We start from the raw sequence: 11,176 nt of genomic DNA on the forward strand, positions 1-11,176 counted from the left end.
TCATCACAATTGATAAGGATAACTAGGATGGGATTTTTAGTTTTCATATCTTGCTAAGAGCTTTATTATTTATTATTTTAATTCTTGCAATTTACTTTTCCTGTTCATTATTCAAAAACCCCAAAAAGATAATCTTCCATAACCAATAATAAATCATACTTCCCTGCAATTCCTTGAGAGACGACCCGAGGTTTAAATACTTCGGTTATCAATTTTATTAGGGGTTTGTTACTTGTGACAACCAAAACTTTTGCACGAAAGGATTTCTTGTCGGTCTAGAAGCTATATTTGCAACGAGAACTTAATTGTGAAAATTTTAGATTGCGCGAGAGTTCCGTTCGTCAAACACCTTCGACAACGCGTCATCGTTTTGATGAGCCTTCAGGAGTTCGGATCTAAAATCACTTGAGATCTGCAATTGACTCAAACATAGAGTTCTAGCCACTTCTTGAAGGTCGATCTTTAAACTCCTGAATGCCTTGAACAACTCCTCTTCTCGAAGCATCATCCAAGAAGCATACAGCGATTTCCGGCTTAGCATCCGCTACGACATTCGCCTTCCCTGGATGGTAACTCAACTCAAAGTCGTAATCCTTCAGTAGCTCCATCCACCTCCTCTACCTCATATTAAGTTCTTTCTGATCAAAGAGGTATTTCAAGCTCTTGTGATCAGAGAAAACTTGGAACTTAACTCCAAAGAGGTAATGCCTCCACACCTTTAATGCAAACACAACCGCAGAAAGTTCTAGGTTGTGCGTCGGGTAATTAACCTCATGAGGTCTCAGCTGTCGTGAGGCGTAAGCCACCACCTTCTAGTGCTGCATCAGCACGCACCCCAAACCCTTTAGTGGGGCATCACAATACACTTCAAATGGTTCATTCGGTTTAGGTAATACCAACACAGGCGCAGTAGTTAACTTCTGCTTCAACGCTTGGAAACTCTCCTCACACTCGAAAGTCCAAACAAACAGCGCATCCTTGCGGGTTAACTTCGTCAATGGCAAAGCTGATAAACCCCAATTTTGTGGTTTATCTTGTACTTAATTTGGGAGATTTTATCATCTTTTCTCACATTTATTCAATGAAATAGCATGGTTTTGCAATTCTTCCTTGATTTGTGCTTAAGTGTGAAAACATACTTTTTAGGACTTAAAATAGCTAAATTCAATTCACTTTAATTCCATTCGATACCTTGATATGTTTGTTGAGTGATTTTAGGTTCATAAGGCAAGTATTGGATGGAAGAAGTGAGGAGAAAAGTATGCAAAGTGGGAGAACTCATGAAGAAATAAAGGAACTACAAAGCTGTCAAGCCTGACCTCTTCGCACTCAATTGACCATAACTTGAGCTACAAAGGTCCAAATGACGCGATTCCATTTGCGTTGGAAAGCTAACATCTGGGACTTCAAAATGATATAAAATTTGTCATAGTTTCCTGACATCTAGGGATGCGTACATGCACTATATATGTGCGCACTGATGGAGCACATGATTCACTAAAGTGAAATTATGGCCAGCGATTTGTAGAGCATTTTGGGCCCAATCCAACTCATTTCTAATGCTATTTCATGCAGAATTCAAGCTTGGGCAAAGGGGGGAGCAATTGTTTGGAGTTTTGGCATTATGTAGTGTAGTTTCTAGAGAGAGAAGCTCCCTCTTCTCTCTAGAATTAGGGTTCTTAGGATATTTCCATCTTAGATCTAGGTCAATTTTCATGTTCTCATCTTGTTTCCTTCATAATTTCTTGTTTCTACTACTCTATTCTTCTTAGTTCTCTTGTCAATTTTACTTTTATGTCTCTTTTATGTTTATGAATGCTCATGTTGGATTTTGTTTACATTGAATGAAATTTATTGTTTGATGTTCTTTTTATTGATGATTTGAGTTGTTGATTTACTTTCCTTGCAATTGGTAGTTGATAGATTTATTATTCTTGCATTTTTACTATGCTTTCCTTATACACCCACCAAGTGTTTGACAAAATGCTTGGTTGGCCTTTAGAGTAGACTTTGAGCATTCTTGGCTTGGAAAGAGTAATTAGGCAATCTTGAGTCATGAAAACCCAACCTATGTTGGTGATCTAGAATTGTTAGTTAATATCATTTCCATTGACTCTAATCTCTTGCTAATCCAATTAGTGAGTTGATTAGGATATTTGGATTGAGATTAGCTAGTCTTGTTAGACTTTCTCTCATGGAAGATAACTTATACCTTCTTCCAACATTGGGGATGACGAAATAAGATAAATTCTTGTTAATTATTGTTATTAGTGACTATAATGGAAGGCCTATGATCTCAATTCTTGTCATGAATGTCTCTCTTTATTAATTGCTTTTCTTTATTTTGCTTTCTTTAATTGCTTGCTTGATTTACTTTTCTTGCCAATTATTTTCTTGTAAAAATATAAAAATCAAACCCATTGTTCTTCATAGCCAATAATTGAGCATTTCATTGCAATTCCTTGTGAGACGACCCGGAGTTTAAATACTTCGGTTAATTTTTATTGGGGTTTGTACTTGTGACAAAACCATATTTTAATTTGATGTGAGAGTTGTTTGTTGGTTTGGAGCTATGCTTACAACGAAGTAATTTCTTTCTTTAAGAAAAAAATCTAGACCAACAACAATTTTTGTATCAAATTAATGGCGCCGTTGCTGGGGAGTTGCAATGGTGTTATGTTATTGGCTATTGTGAATATTGTGAATATGTTTGCCTTTTGCTTATTTGTTAGTTTTTGTTAGCTTTAGGACTTTGTTGCTTATTTTTGTTAGCTTTTGCTTTCATTTGTTACTATAAATTCTCACCCCTTTGGCTATGAGTTTGGCTCAAATTATGTTGTAGGGAATGGGAACTATAATGACAATATGCATCAAGGATGGAGCAATCAAGGATGAAGGGAACCTCAAAGGATTGACCACCCTTCTTGGCAACAACCTCCTCCGGTCTCTTATAGGTATAATTCCCCTCCAAATGCATATCAATCTAATGGATATGGTGACCCTTATTGTGATTGTCAACAACCACTACCACATGCCTATGAACCACCCCCTCAACATGGTTTTGAACCACCTTACTCACAAGCCCCATACCACCAAACACCTCCATATGGCCCTAATCCTTATCCACCCTACCAACCACCTTATGAGCCATATGAACCATACATAGAACCACCACAATTCCAACACAACTACTCTCAAGAACCACCTCAATATACACCAACTCCATACCCTTACCAAAATGAACCACCTTCCAACTATAATGCCTTCTCCTCAAACAATGAACACTCTCTTCCACCACCGCCCCCCGATGAAGCCCTCACGCTAGAACTAAGAGATCTTGATTCTCAACTCCGAAGGAAACAAGAGGGGATGGAAAAGGAGTTTAAGGAGCTAAAACCCAAGATGGCTATCCTAGTAGAAGCCATTAGCAATATGGCCTCCTCCCAACTAAGCCTAAGCAACCAAGGCACTCCCATTGATGAATATGAAGAAGCAATTAAGGAGCATAGTGAGGGAGTGAGTTTAGAGCTCCACGGTGAAAAAGAGGAGTTGAAGCAAGAATTGACACAAGGGGAGGAAGTTAAGACAATTGAGCCGGAAGGAGTGGTTGAAAACCTAGGAGATGTTAGAAGTCCATGGGAATATAGCATTAGAGAGCCCTCTTTCAAGAAGCTTGACATTGATGTTGAGGAGGGTGTACAACCTCCAAAGCATATCATGATTGAAAACTTTGAAGAGGTTGATCAAGAGATGGATTTAATCATTGATGAATTCTTATGTACAATTGAATTCTCTCCCATTGGGCTTGACATAGAGAGTGGAAAAGAAGATACCTCACCTCCCATACCTTGGTAAGCAATGAAGAAGAGATTGAATTGGAAGGAAGCTACCAAGAGGAAGAGGTTGAGCAAGAAGCAAGCTCCATCACTGAAGATGATTCCACACCAACCAATGAGTCTCTTAGAATTGATGAATCTCCCTCATTGTGCTATGAAATTTATAACAAGGAGGACTGTGCACAACCTCCGACACATGGTTTGAGCAATGAAGGGTGTATAGAAGAAGTTGGTGAGCAAGGAATTGAAAGTGAAGAAGCTTGCAAAGAGGTGGAAGTTGCGAAGGAAGACCACAAGGGCGTAGACCTCGCATTGGCTAAGTGTGGGGAGGTCCCCCTTCCTAAGTCACCATCATCCAACACAACATTCAAATGGGTAAAATTTCTATCCCTAAGCTTCACTTTCTCACTTGAATATGGTTTTATTGAAAATGATGGTCAACTTAGAGCTCTTTGTGGAGTTAAAAGTATAAGAGAGTTGTGTAGTGGTTGGAAACACCATTCTAAGTTCATGATGGTTGCATGCTCAAAGTTGAATAGCAATGGTTGGTGTAGAGCCAAATTTCATGGGTCTAGGAGAATGTCTGGAAGCTTAATTGAGAATTCACAAGCCTTGTCACCCAAATTTAACTATGGTAGTCAACGAGAGGATGGGTACAAGAACAAGAATCCATTTCAACATTCAACACTCCTAGGGCCTTGTCATTTACTTGAGCTTATTTGAAGGCCTTGTGCGCCTAATCTGGGATCCCGGTGGACATTGGAGATGCAAACAATGGTGGGGATTCAAGGATGAATTCAAGCATAAACCACCCTAGCAAGGACCCCCATCAATAGTCCAACTTAAGGACAATAAACAAAAGTGCTAGGTGGGAGACACCCCACCATAGTAAATTCTTTTCATTTTTCCCTTTTGTACATATTGGTAATTAGTTTAATTTCATGTTTTGTTGAGTTTGTTGAGTATAACTGGTAGTTTAGTAGGTTAAATAAGGTTTTAGGGTGTTTTGGTAGCTGTTCGGAGGTTCGGAAGGCTTGGTTTGGTGCAAGAACTTGGAAAAATTTTGAAAAAAAGAGCACCAACCCGCGCGTGCGCACACCTGGCACATACGCGCGCCTCAAGCATTTTCGATCATCCACGTGGACGCGCCATGTACGCGTATGCGTGGATGCAAAAATTCCACCCCCAGCCAAAAACCCAAGAGTTAGGCCTGCACTGTGCGAACATTGGGCCTAAGGCACAAACCAACCCGCGCGTATGCGCCGTTGACTCTAATTGCGCAATGCACGCGCATGCACGCTGTGCGCGTGCGCGTCGATAGCGCCATCTGCCCTCCTGGTACATGTTCCAGAGAGTTTGGCCAAACTTGGGCTGACACTGTGCCCCACGCATAATCTCACCCACGCGTGCGCGCACCTGGCGCGTACGCGCCCTTCGGCCAAACTGCGCATCGGCGCGTAAGCGTGCATGACGCGTCCGTGCCATTAAAAAAAAGAGTTTTTTTTTCTCATCTTTCATTTTCTTTTGTCCATTGCATTTGCATACTTTTATTCTTTGCATTTCCATTTTGTTTTTATAGCTTGTTTTTACTTTCTTTTTTGAGCTTCTTATTTGAATAATGGTGTTGAATTTCTTACTCAATTGTTGAGAATTTCTTGGTTAATCTTGGTGCTTCTTGACTTGTTTGATATTGTTGGGTGATGAAACTTTTAAATCAATGCTTAATCTTGTATGGCTCTTATATTCTTTGTTCATTGATATGAACTTGCATGCCTTTCATGACCCACTCTTTCTATTTGAACTTGATGCTTTTGAGTGCTCTTCATGCATTGACTTTACTCTTGCATCAAGTGTTAGTTAATATGCCTTAGCTTATATTGTTTTCTCACTCACATGTTGTAGCTACCATGTAGTGAGAACCTTACTCTTATTTGGCATTAGCCCTCGCCTATGTTCTATTTGCTTTGATATCTTTTTTGTAGGCTTAATTTTCTTTCTTTTTCTTTTCTTTTAGGTTGGCCACCGAAAGAGGAAAAGGAAAAGCTTCTAAATGGGGCAACAAACAAGTCCTTCTGCACAACCTTTTGGAGGAGCACATCAATTGTAGCAACCCGTCCACCTTGCTCTTCTTTGCATGCACCGAGGACGGTGCAAACTTCTAAGTGTGGGGAGGTCGTCCGACAGACCTCCATGGGTAACAACTTCCTTTTTCAACACCAATTTTTTATTTTTGTCTTTGTTAGATTAGTTGTTGCATTGCATGATAGATTGCATGTTAGTTAGAATTTGTATATATTTTACCACTTCTTTTTATGTTAGGACTACTTGGTTAAGGTGATGATTTCTTTTCCAAGAAAAAAATATTGTTTTTAGGGCACCCTACCAATTTGAAATTTTTTTTTTCTGTTGAACTTGCTTGAAGAATTTATTTTTGGAACATGGTTTTTGAGCTAAGAACACAAGCATGTGAGTTTTGAGCCAAATTGTGTGGTTACATCTTATAATCACTTATTTTCCATTCTTGTGTAATTGTTCTCTTTCTATGATTGTAATCTTTGATTTGTTTGATTCTTTATGTCCATTATTCCATGTATATATGCATTTGTATGATTGAGGCCATCATTTTATATAGCTCACTTACCCAAATAGCCTACCTTTCATCAACCATTGTTAGCCAATTTTGAGTCTAATTAATCCCTTTTGTTCTTAATATTAGCACATCACTACCCCTAAGTGAAAAATAATAAATATCCCTTAATTTGGATCTTTGATTAACTTAGGCTAGTGAGGGTGTGTATCATTTGGGTATGGAAAACTTGGGACATTGGTTGAGGTAAAAGTGTAATTTTTATTTTTGTTAAAAATATTGGGAATTGGGTACATATTCATGCACTATATGTAAAACCATATGCATTGATACATTTGTATATACTTTAGAAAAAAATGATAAAGAAAAATAAAAAGAACACACATATATATATATATATATATCAAAGAAAAAAATTATAAAAAAAAAAGAGAAAAAGAAATAAAAAGGGGACAAAAATACCCCAAAGTAAAGTTCAATAAAAATCAATACATATGGAATGTGAATTAAAAAGAATGCATGAGTATATGAAAAAGTGGGAATCATGGGTAGCTAGGTTGTGTATTAGACTTGTATAGGTTGTTATATGTGTTAGGTGAGAGCTTAGGCTAATCAAAGATTCAAATTTCAATCTCACTTGACCATATGCATCCTACCTTGACCCTAGCCCGATTACAACCTATGAACAAGTCCTCATGATGAATGTATGCATGCATTGAATAATTGTTGATTGTTAGATGAAAAACAAAATATAGAAAGCATGATTAGAAGAGAATTGAGTGATCGACCCTATATACTAGAGCGACTAGAGCGGATACACTTCCGGTGAGGGTTCGATGCTCAATTTCTTATTCCCGGCTTTCATGAGCTTTTCTTCTTGCAAGTCTATTTGTGCTTTATTTTGATATTCAAATTGGTAGGATTCATGAATCGTCATATGATCTTAGCCCTACTTGTTCATATGTGTTCTTGGGGATTGATTTACTTTTGACCAAGTAGGTAGAATCATATTGCATTTAGTTGCATGCATGTAGATAGGCATATAGTTTATTTGCATTGAAAAAATGTTCATACCCCTTTTCTTGTCCTTCTTTATTCTTAGCATGAGGACATGCTTGGTTTAAGTGTGGGAAGATTTGATAAACCCCAATTTTGTGATTTATCTTGTACTTAATTTGGGGGATTTTATCACCTTTTTCACATTTATTCAATGAAATAGCATGATTTTGCATCCCTTGATTTGTGCTTAAGTGTGAAAACATGCTTTTTAGGCCTTAAAATAGCTAAATTCAATTCACTTTAATTCCATTCGATGTCTTGATATGTTTGTTGAGTGATTTCAGGTTCATAAGGCAAGCATTGGATGGAAGAAGTGAGGAGAAAAGCATGCAAAGTGGGAGAACTCATGAAGAAATGAAGGAACCACAAAGCTGTCAAGCCTGACCTCTTCGCACTCAATTGACCATAACTTGAGCTACAGAGGTCCAAATGAGGCAATTCCAGTTGCGTTGGAAAGCTAACATTCGGGGCTTCAAAATGATATAAATTTTCCATAGTTTCCTGACGTCTAGGAATGCACATACGCACTGTACGTGTGCACGCCGATGGAGCACGTGATTCACTAAAGTGAAATCATGGCCAGCGATTTGTAGAGCATTTTGGGCCCAATCCAACTCATTTCTAATGCTATTTCATGCAGAATTCAAGCATGGGCAAAGGAGGGAGCAATTGTTTGGAGTTTTGGCATCATGTAATGTAGTTTATAGAGAGAGAAGCTCCCTCTTCTCTCTAGAATTAGGGTTCTTAGGATATTTTCATCTTAGATCTAGGTCAATTTTCATGTTCTCATCTTGTTTCCTTCATAATTTCTTATTTCTACTACTCTATTCTTCTTAGTTCTCTTGTCAAATTTACTTTTATGTCTCTTTTATGTTTATGAATGCTCATGTTGGATTTTGTTTACATTGAATGAAATTTAATGTTTGATGTTCTTTTTATTGATGATTTGAGTTGTTGATTTACTTTCCTTGCAATTGATAGTTGGTAGATTTATTATTCTTGCATTTTTACTATGTTTTCCTTATATACCCACCAAGTGTTTGACAAAATGCTTGGTTGGCCTTTAGAGTAGACTTTGAGCATTCTTGGCTTGGAAAGAGTAATTAGGCAATCTTGAGTCATGAAAACCCAACCTATGTTGGTGATCTAGAATTGTTAGTTAATATCATTTCCATTGACTCTAATCTCTTGCTAATCCAATTAGTGAGTTGATTTGGACATTTGGATTGAGATTAGCTAGTCTTGTTAGACTTTCTCTCATGGAAGATAACTTACACCTTCTTCCAACATTGGGGATGACAAAATAATATAAATTCTTGTTAATTATTGTTATTAGTGACTATGATGGAAGGCCTATGATCTCAATTCTTATCATGAATGTCTCTCTTTATTAATTGCTTTTCTTTATTTTGCTTTCTCTAATTGCTTGCTTGATTTACTTTTCTTGCCAATTATTTTCTTGCAAAAATATAAAATCAAACCCCTTGTTCTTCATAGCCAATAATTGATCATTTCATTGCAATTCCTTGTAAGACGACCCGGAGTTTAAATACTTCAGTTAATTCTTATTGGGGTTTGTACTTGTGACAAAACCATATTTTATTTTGATGTGAGAGTTGTTTGTTGGTTTGGAGCTATGCTTACAACGAAGTAATTCCTTTCTTTAAGAAAAAATCTAGACTGACAATAATTTTCGTATCAAAAGCCAATTGTTAGAATCTTTTGATGAATCTCCGATAGTAGCCGGCTAAACCCAGAAAACTCCTTATCTCGGTAACTGAGGTCGGTCGCTTCCACTCCATCACTGCTTCCACTTTAGCAGGATATACTGATATACCCTTTTTACTCACTATGTGACCCAAGAACTTCACCTCACATTTCCAGAACTCGTATTTAGATAGTTTCGCATAGAATTTCTTCTCTTTTAGTATCTGCAACACGGTCCTCAAGTGTTCCGCATGATCCTCATTCTTGGAATAAACCAGTATGTCATCAATGAAGACAACAACAAATTTATCCAGAAACAGACGGAAGATCCTATTCATATAATCCATAAACACTGCAGGAGCGTTTGTCAATCTAAAAGACATTACAGTGTACTCGTAGTGACCATAACGAGTCCTGAAAGCGGTCTTAGGGATGTCCTCATCTCTCACCCTTATCTGGTGATAGCCGGATTGCAAATCAATCTTGGAGAAAACTCCAGCTCCTTGTAGCTGGTCCATGAGGTCGTCAATCCTTCGTAGGGGGTACTTGTTCTTTATTGTGACCTTGTTCAATTATCTGTAATCCACACAAAGCCGAATACTCCCCTTCTTCTTCTTTACCTATAACACCGGCACTCCCCCGGAGAAACACTCGGTCGGATAAAATTCTTACCCAGAAGATCCTCGAGTTGAGATTTCAGCTCGGCCATCTCTAGTGGAGACATCCTAAAAGGAGCAATCGAGATTGGCCCTATTTTCGGCACCAATTCGATCGCAAATTCAACCTCTCGATGAGTCGAAAATTCCGCGATGTCATCGGGAAATACTTCAGAAAACTCACATACAACCGGAATCTGCTCTAAGTTTTGATCATCACCCGAGACGCCCACGGTTAACAACAGAATGCCTTGACATTCAGCCCCAAAACAATTCACTATCATGGAATTCAAGTAATAGTTATTTACCACGACCAGCCCTTCCGTATCTTCTGACATGAAGTACACTGATTTCGTGGAACAGTCGAGTAGAACGTGGTTCTTGGACAACCAGTCCAACCCCAAGATAAGATCAAGACCTACCATCGGCAAACAGACTAGATTGTGTACAAAGTCACGCTGCTTGACCCTAAAGGAAAATTGCGGACATCCAAGCCTAGTTACCATGGCTTCATGGGTGGCATTATACACCTTCAGGTCATAACCTAACGTTACGATCTTCAACTCTAACTCACTAGCCTTCTCAAATGCAATGAATGAATGTGATACTCCAAAATCAAACAAGGCATTTAAAACTTGACCCGCTATTTCACATTTACCTCGGATAAGTGTCTCGGACCCCTCGGCCCCTATAGCTGAAGTAATAAACACCCGTCCAGGCTGCTGTGGTCTCCTGGTACCTTGTTTCTGCTTCTCTGAACAATTGGAGGCTCGGTGCCCCGGCTTCCCACATGAGTAACATAGATCCCAACCGGCCTTGCATGGAGCACCAAGATGGTAACTCCCACACCTAGTGCAAGCTTGCTCACTCAGGGGCTGCTTCCCAAATCTTCTCCTCGAAGCATTGTTGTTGTTGTTGTTGTTGTTGTTGTTGTTGTTGTTGTTGTGCCTTCTGAAGTTATTCTGACCCTGAGTCCTCTGTGGTGCAAAATCTCCCCGCTTGAAGGGCGGACCTTTAGGAGCAAAACTCTTCCCTCGGCTGAGTGGGAATGATCCCCTCAGGCTTCCTCTTTCTGCAGCTGCCTTCCTCACACACTCTTCGGCAACTCTGCTTTTGTTAACTAACTCGGAGAAAGTCCTGATCTCCATCGGCCCCACTGAACTGTAGATGTCACTTTGAAGCCCTCTTCGTACTTGATACATTTCCACTCCTCAAAGTCCCCCGGAGCTCCTTGACACATACGGGAGAATCTGAACAACTCTTCAAACTTATCCGTATACTCGAATACAGACATAGTTCCCTACTTCAGCTACAGTAACTCTAGTTCCTTG

General features: G+C 38.9%; 1 protein-coding gene across 1 annotated transcript; it reads right to left on the reverse strand.

Annotated features, from left to right (window-relative positions):
• Nucleotides 1-9,194: 9,194 nt before the first annotated feature.
• On the reverse strand, nt 9,195-11,047 carry LOC107627114 (uncharacterized). Its single transcript, XM_016329976.1, has 3 exons — nt 10,794-11,047; nt 9,862-10,694; nt 9,195-9,541 (listed from the first exon to the last, which is right to left on the reverse strand). The coding sequence occupies exons 1-3, from the start codon at nt 11,045-11,047 to the stop codon at nt 9,195-9,197; spliced, it is 1,434 nt and encodes a 477-aa protein (XP_016185462.1).
• Nucleotides 11,048-11,176: the final 129 nt, after the last annotated feature.

The sequence above is a fragment of the Arachis ipaensis genome, chromosome B2 (genome assembly GCF_059453495.1).
Source record: "Arachis ipaensis isolate K30076 ecotype BB chromosome B2, ASM5945349v1, whole genome shotgun sequence".
In the NCBI taxonomy this organism is placed as follows: Eukaryota; Viridiplantae; Streptophyta; class Magnoliopsida; order Fabales; family Fabaceae; genus Arachis; species Arachis ipaensis.

Excerpts from the sequence above, each read along its gene's own strand:
- LOC107627114 (XM_016329976.1), bottom strand. The coding sequence starts at position 11,047 with ATGTATCAAGTACGAAGAGGGCTTCAAAGTGACATCTACAGTTCAGTG. Across the intron at positions 10,695-10,793 it reads GGTCAGAATAACTTCAGAAG|GTGTGGGAGTTACCATCTTG; the intron begins GCACAACAACAA and ends AGCTTGCACTAG. Across the intron at positions 9,542-9,861 it reads TCAACTCGAGGATCTTCTGG|TGTTTATGGATTATATGAAT; the intron begins GTAAGAATTTTA and ends ACGCTCCTGCAG.